This window comes from Fusarium oxysporum, chromosome V, assembly GCF_013085055.1.
Source record: "Fusarium oxysporum Fo47 chromosome V, complete sequence".
NCBI classification, from domain to species: domain Eukaryota; kingdom Fungi; phylum Ascomycota; class Sordariomycetes; order Hypocreales; family Nectriaceae; genus Fusarium; species Fusarium oxysporum.
The window spans coordinates 3,910,821-3,929,882 of record NC_072844.1 but is presented as its reverse complement, the minus strand read 5'-3'; the positions used below and the strand labels follow the sequence as shown (position 1 = coordinate 3,929,882).

Here is a 19,062-nt window from a genome sequence, read left to right as displayed (position 1 = left end):
GATGACAAAAAGAAGTCAGAATATTTTATCAGGATGATCCTTTCGGCGCTATACATTAATTGAGCAAAGATGGTATCCAGTTCCCCAATTTGTCATGAAAACGGGGGGCGCTGACATACGGATCTGCCCTTCCTATGCCTCTTGAACCCATCGATCACTTCATGGAAAACCTTGTTCTCCAGACGCTTACCGTACCCATAAACCAGACCATATACCTTGAGAGCAATAAATATGCCGCTTAGAGCTTATATGATTATAAGGGATTATCTCATTTAGCGTCACAGCACAGCAGTCACATTGCTGAGTTGGGAGTAAGTTTGTGTCATAACGTCATGAGTCTTGTTTTGTATCCAGATATCTATCTACACCGATCCGCTGTACGGATATTGAACTTTGTGTATCCGTAATCTATAAGACAGTGCAATAGAAACAAGACAAAGCTGGGTTCGAACCAGCAAACAACCGTCGAGTTGACCACGAGACCAGTCTCAGGGCACTCAATAGCCGTTCACACTCACACGGGTGAGGGTAAGAAGAAATGAAGAAAGTGCCAAGCAAGGGCTGGCAGAAGAAGTTTGCAACAAGCTTTGAAGAATTGCTGGTTATGAGGGTAGCTAGTTTGTGGTTTCGTAGACGGCGACGTAGGCGACCTCCATCATGTTCTTGTAGCCGGCTTCGGTGGCCTTGTTAGGGTTGCCCTGCATGACGCCATTAGTTTTCTGATATCTTGAAACTATAGAATTGCTGGAACTTACTGGCCAGGTTCCGCCAACAGCGACGTTGAGGAGAATGTACATGGGAGAATGAGCCAGAGTAGCCCAAGTGCCCTCATCGTTGAGTGTCTTGCCCGTGATACTGTGGAAGGGCTCTCCATCGAGCAACCAGGTGATCTTCTCATCCTGCCAGCTGCTAGCCCGTCGGTCGATAACCACAGACCAAGCATGGAACTCGTTATCCGGAATAGTAACCCGCTGTCCAAGACCCTCTGGCTCATTGCAGGGACCGCCGCCCTCATGACCACAGTGAACAGTGCCGAAGCCAGTCAAGTCGCCGTTAACTCTCTCAAAAATGTCGATCTCGCCACAAAGAGGCCATCCAGTTCCGTGGCGCAGTGCATCACCGAGCATCCAAAAAGCAGGCCAGATACCCTGCTTACGAGCTGAATCACCCATGCGAATACTAGCCTCTACACGAAGAGCTTTGTTCTTGTCTGCGTGGAAAGCCTTCTTGGACTCAAGACGTCCAGAGGTCCATTCGCCCTTCCCATCCTTCCAGGGAACGAGCTGGAGGGTGTCACCGCCGGAGAGTTGGATGTTCTTGTTGGAGGTGGAGTATACCTGGAGTTCGTTGTTGGAGTTGATGTTGAGGGCCGTGTTCCAGTTGTTCGTCTTGGGTGAGCAGCCTTGACACCCGGTGAACTCGTCTTTCCAGATGAGTTTGAGATCGGGGCGGGTTGGGGCGCTGGTAGCTGAGACCAGAGAGGCGAGGCCGGCGATAATGGGGATGAAGTTGAGCATCGTGTAAGTCGGAGTGGAACTGATCGAAACTGTGAAATATATCTTTGATACTGAATTCTAAAGGATTGGACGAGAACAAATGTCACAGGTAAGGAATGTTATGCCTCCAGGGCTAAAGGAATGAAACCGGAGAAGGCGATGTGTATAAAAGGAACGAAAGAAGCTTGAGATACACGTATCTCGAAAGCAAAGAGGTCAGAAAAGAACGTCAAGACACAGAAAGAAAGACAGGTGTGGAGAGGAAGACAAGACGAGTTTACATGCGCATTGTTCTATATATACGACTCCTATGAGTGGAGTCCCCCATCTTAGGGGAGACAGAAACGAGATGTGAGGACCGGATGTTTCCTGTTCACCTCGGGGCTTAGTTGCCCAAAGGGGCATGGAGAACATGGGGTAGAATGGTGTTGCATGAATCAAAGGCTGGGCGGGCGGGTGATGTTCAGGGACGGGAGGAGGATGACTGGATGGTTTGACGTGATGGGTTTATGGGAATGGAGCTAGCACTTCGGGATAGGTCCGCCACAAAACGAGAGGGCAGGGGTTGAAAGATGCTATGTTTTGAAGATTTGTTCTGGAGTTGATTCGTTGTTGAGGAGGAGTTTTGGTATGGTGATGGACAGGCCAAGTCTGAGTTGATGGTGCAGTACACATATAACCAACCATGATCTGCCAAGTTCGTATTTTACAACGCATTCATGCCTGATGTTATACAAGATAATGCACTCTTGACAAACCCCAAGACAACTTTCTTTACAGAAAAACGTGCGTGACAGCGTATGAACCGGGGCTAACTAGCGCATCGGAAATAAAACCAGGGGTCAGAGAAAATATGGATATCATTTTCGCTTTCGCCGACCAATGTGAACCCCAGAACATTCATACCAGACAAGAAATTCATCTCCGAAAAGAAAAGACTCTTTTCTTTTGTGAACTTGTTTATGAAGATTGCGTTGGTGAGCGGTTACTGGTGGTGGACATGGATGGTGCTTGGATCTTGGCAGGTATATGAAACAAAGCCGTGAGAATCATTAACCAACGAGGAAAAGAAGCCTACGCGGCTCAAGAAAGGAGGTGTCAGGGATAACGGGACTAACAAGGACATGCTTCTTGAACGTCTTGAAGATATGATCTTATGCGAATTCAGCTCAATACTGAATAATTCAGTCATTATATTTTTAGAGAATCATGCAGGTGGTTATTCGTATCGTAATGGTTCATTGCCATTTTGAGAAAAGTGCATCTTGGCTACCGTGAGACAATCAGTTAGAGTTTATGCTACTGTAAATCATTAAGACGATCTACGATTCGGAAAGTCAAAATGTTCAGAGCAGCGGGGTTTTACTCAGGCTTGGCTTTTTGGTAGTGTCGAGAACTGGTCATTAAATTTCCGACGCGCTGTGTTTCACGATTTGACAGGTGAGGCCGGTCACAGCCTCAATTGACAGCTCGCGGCCCAGCAACGTGGGTGGCAATGCAGTCAAGTAAATGCTTATTTTATTATCACTTGTACTTGGGCAAGTTGGTTAGGAAATAATTGTCGAGCCATGATCCAGTAATTGTAGAAATGACTAATCCGTCGTAGATTTGCCACGAATTTTCGGATACCTAATACCACGCGTGATCTTGACAATCAACCGTCTGTGCCAGCGTCATTCGCTTCATCCCCCACTGATCTACCAACCTTATCAAATCCTATATTATCCCCATGTTATAGAAGACCTGGTTCATCTCTCTTCGCGAAACACGATCCAAGACCTCAGTCCTGCAGCCAAGCACCATGATCAATGCTCACCCCACAAGAGGACCGGTTCAAAGGTATTCAGCTCGTATCTGTGCATGATCACGCCTGAAACTAGTCAATTCAGCTCATTGAGCGTGGCACCTGAATCTCCAGAATATAGTGCTTCTGTATTTAGAACACCTCAATCGGCAGACATCTGCAATGGCTCCAGATCCCCAAGCCTCTCGTTAAGCTGCACAATCGTCTTCTCAAAGACCCGCGCCGCATCAAGCTGGAGCATCATCTCATCGTCATCCTCCACGCCTCCCCATCCCTTGATCCCAGGTTCTTCCGCGTCTGTGTCGGTGTCTGTCTCTGCTTCTTCATCCTCTTCGTCCTCTTCTGCTGGATCTCGCATTACTTCCACCATTAAAACGCGACATTGATCTACCAAACTTCGGCAGCGGATCATTTCTGTTGTTGTCATGCCGCCGCGTAGTCCGTTCTCAAAACCGGGTAACGTCTCGTGAGTTTCTATGTCTTGGCCGCAAAGAAGACTTGCGAAACAGTGGTCTAGTTTGCGGAGTATTGCGAAAGATGCCTTTGGTGCTGGGGGGAATGACCGGACATATCGTGTGAAGTCACTTGTGAGACGTAATAAGAAGGGTATTTGGAGCGATGCTACACATTCTTAGTACTAGACATCAAGACATGGGCCTTGAGTGACTTACGAGTGCCTGATTTCCATAAGACATTGGTGATGCTATCGAGATCTCGACATACTTCGCCAAACCTAGCATATCCCACCACTGTATCGCCTGGTTCTGGATTGCCAAACTTCTTGACATATCGCCGTGTTACTAGTAGAAGCTGCTCTTCAGCGTACCGTCGCACCATGAACTCTTTACTTGAGTTGGGCTTCAGGGCCTTTGTTCTCGGTGTAGGAAGACCTTGGATGTTTGAGTATGATGAAGCTGATGAGGGGGCAGGTGATGGGAGACTTCCACCAGCAGGTGCTGGCAAGAAGCCACCTGGGCCTGGCGATTCCATTTTGAATGTATGTATTTTTCCGTGATTAAGCTGTGTTGTCTGAGTGCAAGGTCAAAAGATGAAAGCACAAAGAGGGAACGGCGGGGGACCTTGAGAGTGAAGCACTGTTGCTTTATGCTCCTCTTGACCAGAACGACGGACGGACGGATGAATATATACTAAATGAGCTTTCACGGTATTTACCTGAGATTTGAAGGAATATGAATACGATTTCCGAAAGAATTAAATGAAGTTTGTATAACTGTCCGCTGACAAAGAGACTGGTTCCGTTTACATTTCAGATAAGCTCGCGATAAGGATGACGAAGGTGTTGGCGATACTCAGTCTTGGTGGGGTAACCGCCGGATTCGGTACATACTCGGCTTTTACAGTGGGAGCTGGACCAACATCAATAAGTACAACTGAGATAACAAGTCGAGACTTTTTACGAAGCGAGATAAATGAGACTCTCCGTAATTCTCTTGCTAAGGTAGCTTGGTTAACACAATTCTGCATTTCCAATTCTGCTGTTGGCTTTTGAGCTTCCAGGTTGAGTCTCACAAGCGCGCGTCATGTGACTTTAGTCGCTATCGCGCGCTATCAGTGGAAAAAGCTTCATTGCGAGCTGTACCGGAAATTTTCGCTCCAATTCGACGACCAGATCAACCACCACCACGCGCCCGCTTCCTTCTCTCAACTTAGAGTCATCACGAACCGATAAACTTCACATACACGGCCATATAATCAAAATGCCTCCCAAGCGCATCCAAGTTGAGCCTCGCGGTCGCCGTGCCCCCAAGGGCTTCATCGGCTCCACCTATGACGCTCTTACCTCTCCCGACAACGCCGCTGTTGTCCGCAGCATTGCCATCTTCGGTGTAAGTTTGGTCTTGCGATCTTGAATTGGGGGTGAACTGGTACTAATAAAGGAATTAGGCTGCTGTGACATTCTTGTCCAGCTCTTGGGGCGAGATCCTTCTGCCTCCGTAAGTTGAACCCAACATGCGAGTCTCGACGAACACGAACTGATCCCTGGACAGCCAGTAAATGACGTCGCAACGATACACGATCAAGAATTTGGAGAGGAGGACATCAGTCATGAGTGGGGATTGCGCATCCCTCATGAACTACATAATCGACATACTTGTACATTAGTTGGCGTCAGTGTACGTTTAGACACGATGGGATTTCAAGGTTGGCCTGTGCCTGACTTGGGCATTATGATATAGGCTGTATAGAAATCGACATGGCCGTTACGGTTGGGGTTGGAAATGATAAGACGTCTCCCCTACTCCCGTTTGGCTCCTGAGGCTGGGTCGCATTCTGTGAAGACTCGCCTTCGTTATGCTAACCACAACAGATTGCTGGAGACATTTATTTCTAAGGGCTTGAGGATTGCGGTGCATTGCGATGTATTCAATTGACATGTTCATCATCGGCATCGCGCTTTCCTTTCAGGTTATGCGATCAGACGAGGGCGCTCCTTCCATCTGCGATCATGGCCTTACGGTCTTTAGCTGCCAAACTAATGACATCTCTGTCGTTTCTACAATGTTGTTCCAGGCAGATTCATCCTCATCTTTTGAACAGACTTTGACGACATCGACATTTGACACTTTCTCTTGATATCATACCATCAAGACGTGATCTTCATCAATGTCACAGCCTCGTCCGTCTTTGAAGGCCGCCAACATGAGCACGCATTCGTCTTCTCGCAAGAATTCACCACGCAAGTTCGTCTCCGAAAGTTCAGATACCCGCAGATTGACCAGCAGCAAGTTCGCCCAGCTTCTCTCCAAGTTTGAAGTCCTTGAGGCAGTCTCCTCTGTTGGCAGCCCTCCTCCTCCTTCAAAGACAAAGCCCGCCTCTGCCATCAAGGTAACTTCGACAATCGAGCAGACTTCATCGAGCGCCTCAAAACCATCATCTAATGCATCAACAAGAATCCGAGAAAGAGGCTCTACCGGTTCCAGCCATGTCTCGTCCGGTCGTTTCGTTCCTTCAAGCCAAGAAACCCCTCGCACTCGTCGAGTGAAAACTTTTGGTACCCAGTCGCCTGTGATCTCGACTAGAAATGCGGACTCAAAGGCAAGGCAAAAGTCTGTGGCAGAGAGAATAATAATGTTTGAGGCTGCAGACCAACAGGCGCGTATGTGTTTCGGGTGTATCTTCTGGAGGGAAACATTGACCGTCTGATAGAAACAGAAGCCTCTAGTCCTACCCGTACTTCTATTCCTTGTTCGCCGTCAAAGCTGGCTCATTCCAAAAGTTGGCAAACGATCAAGACAAGACGGTCAGCCGCAGGACCACGAGCAGACGATTCTCCCATTACGCCGAATCTAGTGCGCATTGCAAAGACATTCTCGCCCACGCCTCATACTGTTCCCTCACCTCGGACACTCCTGGCTTCTGATGATCCTTTTGGCACATGGCGATCTCCTTTGAATCGACCAGATGACTCATGGACTTCTTTCAAGCGTAACAGCCTCGTCATGAGTACGCCTGATGCGAGTCCAAGCTACATCAAGTCTCAGTACACCGAAGTGACACCATCATCTGTGCAGGCGGTATCTTCGAGTCGATTCAAGCTTGATGATGTTCGTGATGATGCTTTTGTTGAAAATAACAACGTCACAATCGAAGAGACCCGACATAATGGCTGGGTGCGAAATGCTCGCAAGATAGCATCTTCATTGTCAAATACAGTCTCTGCAGGAAGTTCAAGCCTTCGAAGAAAATCCCGTGGATCCCATGATGCTCCCAGCCAACCTCCGAGCAATAACAGCGGTCTCATGTCTTTCAGATTTGCGAGAGCAAGTACTCCGAGTCGCTCCAGCCTACCACGCTCTAGAATTTCCAATTTCAGAAAGCAGTTTGATGAGTTGAAGGATCAGCCAGTGGCTTCTGTTGGTGCGCTTGAAACCAAACGGCTCGAGTCAATCCTTACCAAGAACGAGGCGCCTAACTCGCCATCGAAGCATCCTCTTTTGGGATACTCCGATTCGTCGGAGTCCGAAATATTGAATGCGCCAAAATTCAGGTCAAAAAGTTATGCTCCTCGTTGGAGTCGGGCTACGGTGGAAAGTCCACAAACTCCTGTTGGTCGGCGTAAGACGGAGAAGTATATTTCACCTTTGAAGCAAAAGATCGACCTATTTGAGTCTCTTGATCGCCAGGCTCCTTCACTCGATTCTACCCATACAATTGATACTGGTAAGCAGTCTGTGTTCAACATCAACAAGCGAAAGAGTTCTATTGTTGGTCCTCTGAGGACCTTCAAGGGTACCTTGCGACAAATTTCTACGTCTTACCGAAGGACGCCCTCAGAATGGAGCACTACAAGTTCGAGAGATATCGCCCCCTCCCAACTTAGGGGCTCTGAGGATGCTACTGTGGTGCAGGATGGTCAGGCTGTTGAATTTGCGAACGACGAACCGCTGTCACCCCGTTCAATTGATGCGATTCCCGGTCAGCCCGTTCTCGGCCAAACTTTCCTCACCAACGAAATCATTTCGCCTCTTTTACTAGAAAAGTCATCGTCTCTCCCTCGAAATTCCATCACCCAGGCAGGTTTCAACATGGATGGCGAGGCTGGATTTGGTGTAGCTCCGCCTCCTTTGTTCACAGAACCTCAAAGGCGGTTCTCTCACACCAAGCACGGCCTGTCCCGAGCGGCAAACCGGTTTTCTCTACCCGATATTGAGAAGGAGCTTGAACTCATCGAGCTCCTTGAGGATGATCGTCAGACTGTACCCGCACACAGCCCATTTGTCTCCAAGGTAGTCTGTGAGTTGGAGCAACCTCGACCGGTACACGCGAACGAGCTGAAGCGACTTGTTACATTGTGCAAGGAAAAAATCAGAAAGATTTCAGGAGGCCGCAGCGAGTAGATAAATGCCTCATCGCACAAGTTCCAGATGAAGGAGTAGGCTTGGGTATGTTATCTTTGGTGTGACTCGGGCTTGGATGGTAGCTGTTATACAGTATATAGTGTCAATCACTCACATCACATTCTGACTGTCTTACCTTGCAGCTGATAACATAAGACTCTGAAACTAACATTGGACGTCGCAGTAGACAAGGCAGGGTTAGTAAGCTGAATGTATTCATCGCTACTGTGCGCCTGAGCGCTTATCCATCTTTTAACTAAAGAAGAGCAAGGCATAGACAGTATCGTCCTTGATTAAAAGTCATCGGGTCAAAAGAGATACCATAAACTAAAGAAAGTAGGATGCGAGTTATCCCAAGCATCATCAACCGCATTGGGTATGAAAGCTGTTCGCTAAGAAAAGCAGTAACATGAAGGAAAAGCAACTTGTGCCGATACGCCGCGCTAGAAGTTTTGTTTTGGTCGAAAACATGAACGTGTAATACCATTTCCCAAAAGCAGTTTTCGTGGAAGCTGAAATTGCAAAGAGTGGCCTAGATCCGCTCTTCACGTTGCAAGAAGGCTTTGTCAACCCGGACGTGATCACTGTCGATCTTGCCTAGCTCAACATCCCCGGGATTGATGTGGTCGCGAGACGAAGTCCCAGCTTCACAGCGGGCGTACACGGAGACGTGAGGCCTGTCGGTGGCGCCGCTGCGGTTGGTGCTGAAACTAGGTGCTTTGAAGCCAGTGAAGGAGTTGGGGCCGCTGGCGCCGTAGCGGATGCCGTTTGAGGCGCCGGAGGAGTGGGCGCTGTTGGCGTTGCTGGCGGCGATGCGTTGTGCGGCGAGGGTGCCGAGCGGGAGGATGACGGCGACGGAGGAGAGGGTGAGGGATGCTGCTTCGAAGTCGACGAAGTGAGCCCATTCAAGAGAGGCGAAGATGACTGTGGAGTGTTAGTGAGTGGTCTCTTGGGGAGTTAGGGGGAGAAACTTACCTGGGATGATCATCAGGATGCCATTGGTCATGACGAGGACTTCCATGGGAGTGAGCGTCTTGTAAGATGGTAGGATACCACGATTGGAGATGAGATGCCAGATGAGCTTGATGTTGAAGATGGCACACCACCATGAGATGGAAGACACATTCATGATGACCGTCCACTTGATGAGCCAGAGCATATGCAATGGCGGAATGGTATCAAGAACTGCCTTGTTCTGAACAGCCGTGAAAGCAATTCTCACACAGATCGTCATGAGAGAAATGACGAGTGAAAGACCAGCAATGATATACTTCCACATATTCGGCCACAGCTTAACCATCGTCCAAGCCTGACTCATGAGCATCGTCTCAATCGAGATGACGAGCAAGAGCGAGATGATATTGGCAGCGATGGCTGGTGCATACTCACTGCGAGGAATATGGCTAAAGTCGTGAGACCAGAAGGGATAAAAGTCGGCGAACTTGGAGATGTTCCAGATACACAGGAGAACCATTCTACACGAGCAGATGAAGAGACTGATGATCTGAAGAGCGTTGAAGGGTCTTCGGAACTTGGAGAAGGGGACCATGACGAGGAGAACGACGAGCATGACGAGACAGGCGCCGAGTTGTGTGGCATAGTTGATGACGGTGTTGACCATCATACGACGCATCTCGTCAACGAGCACCACGGGGATGCTGATGGTGGTGTTTCCATCTGCTGCTAAGAACGTGATGTTCTGCGTAAACGGATCAAAGGTCGACATTGCGATCTGATAGTGAAAGAGTAAAGATTGGAAGTGAAAGGGGTCGTTGGTAGAGATCGATCTCAGCGTGGCAAAGATGGATATAGTTCACGAGCGAACGGAGAAGTAAGAGGTCTGAGCTCTTCAAGATGTATATATAAGAGAGAGTAAAGGGAAGTGAAGTGAGAGGGATGCCTTGTATAACGTTGAAGAGAATGAGAGAGTGGCAACATGGTTAACAGATCACACTACAAGCCAGGCGAGAACGGTCTTGAAGAACAAACAGTTAAGCTAGCGAGCAATAATTAAATATTGTCAGCGGCAAGAAGACTGTGAGCACTCTAGGCACTGCAAAAGTCAAGGAACAGGATTTGTATTCAAAGGGTGTTATCACAATCAACTAAGAATGCCAAGGTCGGTGGGGGTGAGGTTGGTCTTAGTATTGTTCTTGCATTTCGTGGCGTTTTGAGGCTTAGTATTGTTCGCTGAGCCCGCTAGACTCGTTCGGTGCAGGAGATCGATCCGTGCATATCTTGACAGGTCGAGAGCTAACGGTCCAAGCGACGGATTCGTTTCTTTTCCCCCCCGTGTTCCTGACTCCGTGCACGCCAATTGCCGCCATGGATGGAATGAGGGGGAGTGAATTTGATATGGGGTCCAGTTTGATATCAAGGGGTTAGTTATCCGCTTTGGTCTCGATCATTGGACTTTTAATCTGCTCAGTCTTTCTCAACCGTATCGATGGCTTGAGATCGCAAGATAGACTTCACGGGCATCCAGCTAGCCGGTCGTCCTGGTTGTTTGGCTTCGTTTCAAAAGTATGTTGTAATCCGCCTCTTACTTGTCGTATTTCACCCAGTGCCTGGCCACGTATTGCTACTCCATGCACGATGCCAATCCTGGAGCTCTTCCCGGCTGCCAGCTGTAAGAACAATACTAAACCCCCGCTTGGTAAGGGAGCTGCGTCAATCCAAATCTCGTATGGTATCCCGTCATGAGGCCAAACCCATTCCTTGCCCAATCTTTCGTACAAGTGCTTTTTTCAGATACCATTCTCTAGCAAGAGTTCTCGTCATCTTGGCAAACACTGCTGGTGTAATGCGGCCGCGCTCGACAGCCCGTCCAAGCATGAATATGGCGTCACCTATAGCTCTCTCCTCTGCCACTAGTGTGTATAGCTGGTTTGCGACTACTGTAGGAGCTACGAGGAGCTCATCAACATCCGGAACAGGGTGGCTCTTGGATCCTTCGATCACTGCATCCGCTTTATGAAGAGCATCGTGTAGAATATTAGAGTTTGACGTCAAGACATTCGACAACTGTGTCAATTGGCCACCTTCAGCTTGGAAGGCTGGTATCGCCGACAACATTGCTGTTCTTTGTGCCTGCAAACCAGCCATGCTCGAGTCGTTCTGCTGCCGGCTGCGCATCCTGATCGAATATAGTGTCTGAGCTAACTGTCGCAACAACGCATCCTTTTCGGGATTGGGCGGGATAGGAGGAGCCGCTACGGTAGTATTTGGCAAACTTAACTCTAATGGTTCATCAAGTAGATCAGGAGGTGGTGGTGGTTTTGCAGGGCTTTGTGGTGGTGGAGCTGCCTGAGCCGTCCATGCCGGAGGTTGCAGAGGCTGTTGATATTGCTGATGATGTGGTGGCATTTGCCATTGTTGTTGTGACGGAGGCGCAAACGACTGGGTATCGTTCGTGTATCCAGGTTGCGCAGCCATTGGCGGTCCAGCAGGCGGTCCAGCAGGCGGTCCAGCAGGCGGTATATGACGAGTCGCATACTGCTCCTGAGGGCGAGGCAATCTCGGATCCTGTGCATTTGGACTGCCAACTTGAGGAGGCAGAGGAGGAGCTGAGTCGTACCGTGACATGCGGTTAGACTGCGCCGGGGAACGTCCCGGGATTGGAGGTAAAGGCGGTCCATTTTGAGATTGTGTCTGCGCAGGTGATGCAGTCTGAGGGCCCTTCGGCGGTGGTGGAGGAGGGCGCGGCTGTTCTGAGGGATGCGGATCTTGTGTTGCAGGCCGCGAAGTCGATCCCATGCCAGGAGGCAGAGGCGGCACAGGGGGAGGTGTCGGATTAGCTTGAGCTGGAGGTGGCCGGGGCTGTTGTTGCCGAGCTACGACTGGAGGTTCTTTTGCGAAGATATCGGTTAGGATGTTGAGGAAGTCCCGAAGGTTGGATTTCTGATCATCTTGTCAGCAACGGAACATCACAGTGTAGCTGTGGCTTGGGGGCAACGTACGTCCCAGAATTCAGCCCACCCCACCAAGTATGGATGGTATACCAGACCCTGCGGATCGATATGCTGTCCCGGCCGAATCATCATGGTCTCGGTCGGCACAACGTATATCATGGGTGGTTCTCGCGGATAAGCGTGTGGCACCCATATCGAAATGGGGAAGCGGTACGTCGTCCCGCGAAAATTAACAGGGAGAGTCCCCGAGAGATGAAGTAACAAGGCATTGGCGCCATTCGAGAACGCTGGTGACGGTCAATATCCGAATGCGACAAAGCTGGAGTTTAGAGCGCAAGCTGGTTGATAGCTCTATGCGAACGTACTGTGCACATCAGTTCGCGGCGACAACGAGGGGAATCGGTCGAGAGCCTGCGCGACATCGTTGTAGGCACGGTTTACATCGTGATATTCCTGTAGCGCGTTCAAGTCAGCTCTTTGAACTTGGCGAATGAGCGGGGGAAGATAGAGGAGGAGATACGTACGCTTGTGAGAACGCTGTAGAGCCAGTTCAGCACATGTTGCTGGACAGGCATCGTGTTATTGGCCAAGTAACCCAAGTTGTTATTGAGATATTAAGGAAGATGGAGCTATTCACATCTGAGGTTGACCTTGAAGGTCGTCGTAGCTTGGCTTGGTGTTTGTGGTTCGTGCGTCTTCCATGTTGGACCTCATGCAATCGACGTAATGGGGTACGTACCGTGCACCTTCCTAAAATCGACCCGAGCCGCGGATAGTGGGGGTGGGGGTCTTAAGGCTTCAACACCAACTGAAGCAATTGAAGTGGGAGAGGGTGAGCGAGTAGAAGTACAAGTTTGCCTTCATTATTTCTATACATCTACATCTAGGAGGGGAGGAAACTCTGGTATCTGGTACTCTTTTGAGATTACGTTGTACAAGTTAATTTCTTCTTGCACGAGGCCAAGAAGGCTGCGTCAAAGGAGCCATGATCTATCTGGACAGCCTCAGTCTCACAACGATTGAGTTTCGGGTGGTTGAAGCCATTTGGCTGTCGCTTCCCACCAACACGTCTGAAACATATTTGAGAAAATAACCACTTAGCCGTTGGTGACTCAACCACCAACAGGGTAAGATGTCATTAGATAGAGGATCAGCTATGTGATCATCACCCCGGAAATAAAACCGAGACATTTCCCTCTCAGCTGTAGGGTAACAAAAATCAACCATTCAGAGACTCAACTCTAACTCAACAACACCCTTCGCAATCACATCAATTAATAATGCCATCCCATCAACGTTACAATACCCCAAAATCCCAAACCACCAAATATCACATGTAAATGTAAATTACAAATCTAAGAACCATATTCATCATCACATCCGCCGAAGACGGAGTCAAATCCGGCTTCACGTCCGCAGACAACCCGGTCCATCCGCAACCTCTATGGCATTTATAAGTCACCACAGGAAAAAAAAAACACATTATGCGCGCTAATTAAACCCTTTTCTGCATCAATGTGGCGTCTAGAACCCTTTATGGTGGTTCCATTTTCTTTTCGCAACTGTCCACTCATCCGAATCAGCCAATCATGCTCTCTGCTTGACCGTTTCGCCGCAGAAACTAGCACGAGAAAACATAGGAAGAGTCATTTACGACCCTCATAGTCTATCCTCTATCCCCGGAATTTTTTAAGCTGGTTCTTTCTTTGTTTCTCCATCATATCCATTATTTCACAACTACCGGCCTTGGCTTCAACTACCCCAGAGTTTTCGAAGCACGTTGTTAAATCTTCTTCTCTGATCTGATCCTCCCGGAACGGCCCCACTATTCCGTCTCCGGTTCCCGGAACACGGCTCTTTCGCATCTGCTGATTCTCTATTTCAGCCTGTGGCTTCTCCTCTTCACAACTCTCAACAACTTCTAGAGGGAATCTTCATCTAAAATGCTTCCCTCTATTCCAGTCCTAGCCGAGTACGGCATCTCCCCAACCCATGGCTTCCTCCCGGATACTCTTCCCTTGACCCGTCTTCCGGATCCATACTACAACAAATGGGAAGCCATCGCCGCAAACCTCCAGGCTCTTATTCTCAGCCGTAGGCTACGCGGTGTTATCGACAGATTGCCGGTCCTGTCGACAATAGGTCTTGAACATGACGCTGAGTGGCGACGTGCCTATTCGCTACTAGGCTTCATGGCCCATGGATATATCTGGGGTGGTGATTCACCCTCAGATAGACTTCCAGCATCTATCTCTGTTCCTTTATTGGAGATCTCTGATCATCTGGAAGTACCACCTGTTGCCACGTATGCGGCTGTTTGTTTATGGAACTTTAAACCCCTCTTTGTTGACGAGGATATCGATAATCTCGAGAACCTCGCCACTTTGAACACATATACTGGAGCTCTTGATGAATCGTGGTTCTACCTTGTTTCAGTGGCTATTGAGGCTCGTGGTGCGCCGATCATTCCTTTGATGTTGACGGCTATTGCTGCTGCTCGTCATGGAGACAGTGCTGCTGTTACGCGCTGTCTGCGCACTTTCGCAGAGCGCCTCACAGACTTGACGAATATTCTTCAGAGGATGCACGAGAGTTGTGATCCTACCATCTTTTATCACCGAATTAGACCTTTCCTTGCTGGAAGCAAGAACATGGCAGAGGCTGGCCTCCCCAATGGCGTTATTTACGAAGATGGCTCCGGCACTGAGGAATATCGACAATACAGCGGTGGCAGCAACGCTCAGAGCAGTCTGATCCAATTCTTCGATATAATTCTTGGAATCGAGCATCGTCCAACAGGCGAGTCTCGCGATCCTTCTTCAGACACCGACCGAGGCCGTGCTGCGAACCGACACAACTTCATCATGGAGATGAGACGCTACATGCCTGGTCCTCACGCCCGCTTCCTCAACGACGTATCCAACGTCGCCAATATCCGCGAATACGTCGAATCTCACCACTCAGACAAACAACTCTGCCTCGCCTACGACGCCTGTCTCGCCATGCTAAGCGCCTTCCGCGACAAGCACATCGCCATCGTTACACGCTACATCATCAACCCCTCCAAACAAGTCCGCGCGCGCAGCCGCTCCCGCAGTCCCGAAGTGACCCGCAACAAGCTCAACCTCGCAGTCGCATCGCGCAAGAATAAGGAGAACCAGAAGGGTACGGGCGGTACGGCTCTTATTCCGTTCTTGAAGCAGGCGAGGGATGAGACGGGCGAGCCGGCGGTTGAGGAGTGGACGAGGCGGTTTATGAAGAGGAAGATGCAGACGGAGGGGAGGAATGATTTCTTCTTGGGGAAGACGTTGCAGGACGATGTTAGTCTGACGGAGGATGTGGAGATTAAAGGTCTTGCTGGGTCGTGGACTATGGATGATGAGATTGGTGGTATTTGCCAGTATTAGAGGAGGACTTCACGCCAAGGAAAATGATGATTGATGGGTATATTAGATGGGTCCGGTAAGGGAGTAATTGGATAATTCATGGTAAATGCATATGATCAACTCATTGCAAGCGTTGGGAATAGATGAACAATACTACAGTGATACTGCAATCGCTTTTTTGCTATTAAGTTGAAATATGCTCACAATCTTGAGCAATGTTAAATAGAAGGACAATTTCCCTTCATCTTAGCCTTACCGGTGTTGCTGTTCCATGCCTTCGATAAATTTGTCCTTTGATGCCTATACCTCTGATCGTTGTCAGATCAATATACCTTATACCATACCTAACAAAAACAACCTGCCGAGGCCTGACTCTGACAGGATTAGTTACTGAGTTATACATACTCGTGTACCAACCGTCCAAAATAATGATCCAAAACGCCGAGACATTATGCTCTTGTCCCATGTACCAATACAAGGGCATTGCCGTGATAAACATAACGCCAGTCGTCATACTCATGCTCATGCTCATACAATACAATCTTCAGTCATCAACACATCTCGCCACACACATTCTGCTTTGCTGATGCCACTTCGCTTCATTGGGGGTTATGGGTGCGTATCAAATCATTTACAACTCTTCTCGCCGCATCTTGCGTGTCTGTCACTAACCACCACTGCAGCCTCCCCTCCTCATCCATCAGCCACGCCGAAACAATGAACACAAGCAAACAGCCATCAGTAAGGAAGCCTCAGTACTTCAAAAAGCTTCTATCCTCACAAACTGTGTTGCTTGTCTGTTTGTTTGCCGTTCTGGAGGATGCCATCTTCCGCATCGAACGAATCCCTCATGCGTCATTGCAATCAGAAGTCCGTTGCCCACAAGAAACAGCATCCTATCCCCTATGATCATTGATCATCTGGCCTTCAGCCCACCACTCTCACGCACGCATCCACTGGTCTTTTCTGCCGCCAGGCGACAACACAAGCTCTCCCGAGGCTTAATCTCACCCGCATCCTAGCGGGGACATCTTCACTGGTCAAAGCCTGAGTCTCTGCGCTTTTCTTTTCCGAGCTCAACAACCAACACATCGCCTCGCGGGGTATATCCTTCGCAGGGTGCCGTAATTTTCGAAAGTCGTTAAGAGCCACGTGACAGCGTCTGTCGTTCAAATCGTAGTAGTAGTCCTTGGGTGAATGATCCAAAGTTGTATCTGAGGAAAGGTGCCAGATAACGGAGAAACCGTTCAGAGCCCCCCTAGTAACCAAGGATCCATGCAAACAAGTCTAGGTGAATGTTGGAAAAAGGAAATTCGTTGCTAGAAATCTTTCCTTGCCAAGTACCGACATTTCCTCGCGGGTCGTAATAGCAACAATGCTGTATCGGCTATGTGCAACCGCTGGAACAATGTGGCATTGCTCAAGTGAAAGATAAAAAAGAGGTTCAAAGATGAATTCGGACGGACCGAAAATGCCATGCAAGTCGAGGCCAGACAAGAGATGCTGGCAAATGCATGCTTCGGATCAAAGAACAAGAACCAAAACAAAGAAATAATTCGAGAGTAAGGATGTAGTGATATGTTCACGTGTCGGCATCAAAAAGAACAACTGTTAAAAAGCAAAGGTGTCGGCTATCCCAGGCCGACGTTCTGGACCGCTGTAGGGACATACGCCACCAAGGGCATACACCAACAGCTAACTCCAGTATTTGTTTAAGCCACGGGAGCGATAGAAGCAACGGGAGGAGCAGGAACGCTGCCAATATCAACCTCCTGAGGAATCTCGCCAACACCGGGAGCGTTCTTCTGAGGGCAGTCACGAGAGATGTGTCCAGCCTCACCGCACTGGTAGCAAGTCTTGCCAGCAGTGTTGAGAGGACCGCCGTTAGGAGCAGTGCAGTCCCGAGAGATGTGACCGAGCTTGCCGCAGGCATAGCACTTCATGGCCTGAGCCTGGCAATCACGAGCAAAGTGGTTGGGACCACCACACTTGTAGCAAGTGGCAGGGCGAGGACCACCAGCGAAACCACCACGGCCGTAGCCACCGGGGAAGCCACCACGACCCATGGGAGCACCACGGCCCATAGTAGGACCAACGGGGTTGGGGCAGGCGCGCTACTACAGTCAGTTATGTTTCATTATTCAGATAACATCATCACATACAGCAAGGTGACCGGGCTGGCCACAGTTGTAGCAGCGGCCGCTGGTGCCAGTGCCGCTCAGGCGGAGGGTAGGGCAGTCAGCCTGGACGTGACCAAGACCCTGGCAGTGGTAGCACTGCTTGGCCTCAGTGGTTCGGGGAAGAGGGCATCCGTTGGACTCGTGGCCTTTTGCAAATTAGATCAAGTCTGTCTTGACAGACATATCAGTGGCACGTACCGGGCTGCTTGCAGTTGTAGCAGAGACGCTCAGCAGAAGAGCAGACCTCAGCGTAGTGGCCAACATTGCCACACTTGTAGCAAGCACGTCGAGAGAGGGAAGACATTTTGAAGATAGGTCTAAATCAACTAAGTTAGTAACAGTATTTACGTTCAGTTGTGCATTGTGGTAGTGGTGCTGCTGCTGTATGTCTGTTGTCGTCTAGTCGCCAGTATGGATACTTCGTCGCAACCCCAGGGTAGATCGCAACGGCATGTTCCATCGCGTCTTTGGTCCAACATGAAATGATAACATGTTCATTGGTTGAGGTCGAATACGTCCTTGCAAGGTATGAGACCCAAGGTCAACGGCCTCACGAAGGGCATTCCAAGTCGGCATGAACTTCGTAGTCGCGCAGATGTCGTTGAGGCTACCATAGGTCTTGTTTAACTCAGTTCCGATGTTGAAGGTTAGGACAATGTGATTGTCCAATTGGTATTGTCATATGATAAGCTTTGACAATCCCAGATCATCAACCCCGCACTTCGAGTATGCCGAGGGGCAACACCAAGATCAGAGCTATCGAGAGAACCGGGAGATATACAACAATATAGTTCGGACGCGGACCGTTGAAGACCGGAGCTTGCGCCGAAATATCGGGTCGTACACGGAGGCCAAATACGGAAGGCTTTTGGAAGTGGGTTGTTGTGAGGCCGAAGCTTCAAACGAGGGATTTCTTGCATCAACGGATCTGAGAGCGAGGAACGAGATTCGAATCGCAATAAAAAGTCGATATTGATAATGTATTCGATAAATTCGAGAACGGGGGCCAAAAGTATTTCGATATTTGTGATAGGCGACGCGTCTCGAATATGGGCGTTGTTGTCGCGCAAAGGAGGGGCAGCAACACACAGCAGCAGCACAAAACCAAAAACCGCAATGCAGCAACGCAGCGCAAAAAACCACGCTTTTAGCATCAACATACCTTTATGGACTCGGAGGGAGCTTGATGGGTAGGTAGAGTAAGAAAACGGAAAAGTAAAAAATAACGATGATCCAATAAGTGGATTTTGTAGAACAAAAATATGAATAGGTAGGTATTGAGACACCGAAAAAGGGTACTTCAACACCAAGAGAAATTGTATTTGTTATGTATGGTTCTTTGTTTTGTCCTAAATGGAATGGGAAAATCGGAATAATTTTTCGATTAAAAAATTTTCAAAATGAGGGGAGCAACCGCGGGCACACA

At 49.0% G+C, this 19,062-nt stretch overlaps 7 protein-coding genes across 7 annotated transcripts; 2 read left to right on the top strand and 5 right to left on the bottom strand.

Annotated features, from left to right (window-relative positions):
• Window positions 1-314: 314 nt before the first annotated feature.
• Window positions 315-1,742, bottom strand: FOBCDRAFT_38698 (concanavalin A-like lectin/glucanase domain-containing protein). The gene is made up of 2 exons (XM_031185182.3): window positions 756-1,742; window positions 315-698 (listed from the first exon to the last, which is right to left on the bottom strand). The coding sequence occupies exons 1-2, from the start codon at window positions 1,515-1,517 to the stop codon at window positions 615-617; spliced, it is 846 nt and encodes a 281-aa protein (XP_031040824.2). The 5' UTR covers window positions 1,518-1,742; the 3' UTR covers window positions 315-614.
• A 1,269-nt stretch (window positions 1,743-3,011) lies between these two features.
• FOBCDRAFT_320016 (uncharacterized protein) lies at window positions 3,012-4,611 on the bottom strand. The gene is made up of 2 exons (XM_031185177.3): window positions 3,972-4,611; window positions 3,012-3,921 (listed from the first exon to the last, which is right to left on the bottom strand). Exons 1-2 carry the CDS (start codon window positions 4,288-4,290, stop codon window positions 3,443-3,445), a joined length of 798 nt encoding a protein of 265 aa, XP_031040819.1. The 5' UTR covers window positions 4,291-4,611; the 3' UTR covers window positions 3,012-3,442.
• Window positions 4,612-5,018: 407 nt separating this feature from the next.
• On the top strand, window positions 5,019-8,265 carry FOBCDRAFT_293886 (uncharacterized protein; the record flags this gene model as incomplete). Its single annotated transcript, XM_059611837.1, has 5 exons — window positions 5,019-5,147; window positions 5,229-5,255; window positions 5,310-5,435; window positions 5,935-6,418; window positions 6,469-8,265. The coding sequence occupies 5 exons, from the start codon at window positions 5,019-5,021 to the stop codon at window positions 8,157-8,159; spliced, it is 2,457 nt and encodes an 818-aa protein (XP_059467255.1). The 3' UTR covers window positions 8,160-8,265.
• A 112-nt stretch (window positions 8,266-8,377) lies between these two features.
• On the bottom strand, window positions 8,378-9,885 carry FOBCDRAFT_250830 (fungal pheromone mating factor STE2 GPCR-domain-containing protein; the record flags this gene model as incomplete). The annotated part of the gene is made up of 2 exons (XM_031185174.3): window positions 8,378-9,083; window positions 9,135-9,885. 2 exons carry the CDS (start codon window positions 9,883-9,885, stop codon window positions 8,692-8,694), a joined length of 1,143 nt encoding a protein of 380 aa, XP_031040816.2. The 3' UTR covers window positions 8,378-8,691.
• Window positions 9,886-10,856: 971 nt separating this feature from the next.
• Window positions 10,857-12,645, bottom strand: FOBCDRAFT_274696 (UEV domain-containing protein; the record flags this gene model as incomplete). The annotated part of the gene is made up of 4 exons (XM_031185172.2): window positions 10,857-12,059; window positions 12,119-12,357; window positions 12,436-12,523; window positions 12,595-12,645. 4 exons carry the CDS (start codon window positions 12,643-12,645, stop codon window positions 10,857-10,859), a joined length of 1,581 nt encoding a protein of 526 aa, XP_031040814.2.
• Window positions 12,646-13,746: 1,101 nt separating this feature from the next.
• On the top strand, window positions 13,747-15,686 carry FOBCDRAFT_224616 (Indoleamine 2,3-dioxygenase). Its single transcript, XM_031185171.3, has one exon. The coding sequence runs from the start codon at window positions 14,014-14,016 to the stop codon at window positions 15,475-15,477; it is 1,464 nt and encodes a 487-aa protein (XP_031040813.1). The 5' UTR covers window positions 13,747-14,013; the 3' UTR covers window positions 15,478-15,686.
• Window positions 15,588-16,080, bottom strand: FOBCDRAFT_38654 (uncharacterized protein). The gene has a single exon (XM_059612176.1). It carries the CDS (start codon window positions 15,986-15,988, stop codon window positions 15,698-15,700), a length of 291 nt encoding a protein of 96 aa, XP_059467254.1. The 5' UTR covers window positions 15,989-16,080; the 3' UTR covers window positions 15,588-15,697.
• Between the last annotated feature and the right edge of the window lie 2,982 nt (window positions 16,081-19,062).

Bases quoted from the DNA above. Each gene is read 5' to 3' on its own strand.
- FOBCDRAFT_38698 (XM_031185182.3), bottom strand. From the start codon at position 1,517: ATGCTCAACTTCATCCCCATTATCGCCGGCCTCGCCTCTCTGGTCTCA. The intron at 699-755 runs GTAAGTTCCAGC...GGCGTCATGCAG, and splicing joins CTGTTGGCGGAACCTGGCCA to GGCAACCCTAACAAGGCCAC.
- FOBCDRAFT_320016 (XM_031185177.3), bottom strand. From the start codon at position 4,290: ATGGAATCGCCAGGCCCAGGTGGCTTCTTGCCAGCACCTGCTGGTGGA. The intron at 3,922-3,971 runs GTAAGTCACTCA...AAGAATGTGTAG, and splicing joins CTTATGGAAATCAGGCACTC to CATCGCTCCAAATACCCTTC.
- FOBCDRAFT_224616 (XM_031185171.3), top strand. From the start codon at position 14,014: ATGCTTCCCTCTATTCCAGTCCTAGCCGAGTACGGCATCTCCCCAACC.
- FOBCDRAFT_38654 (XM_059612176.1), bottom strand. From the start codon at position 15,988: ATGAGCATGAGCATGAGTATGACGACTGGCGTTATGTTTATCACGGCA.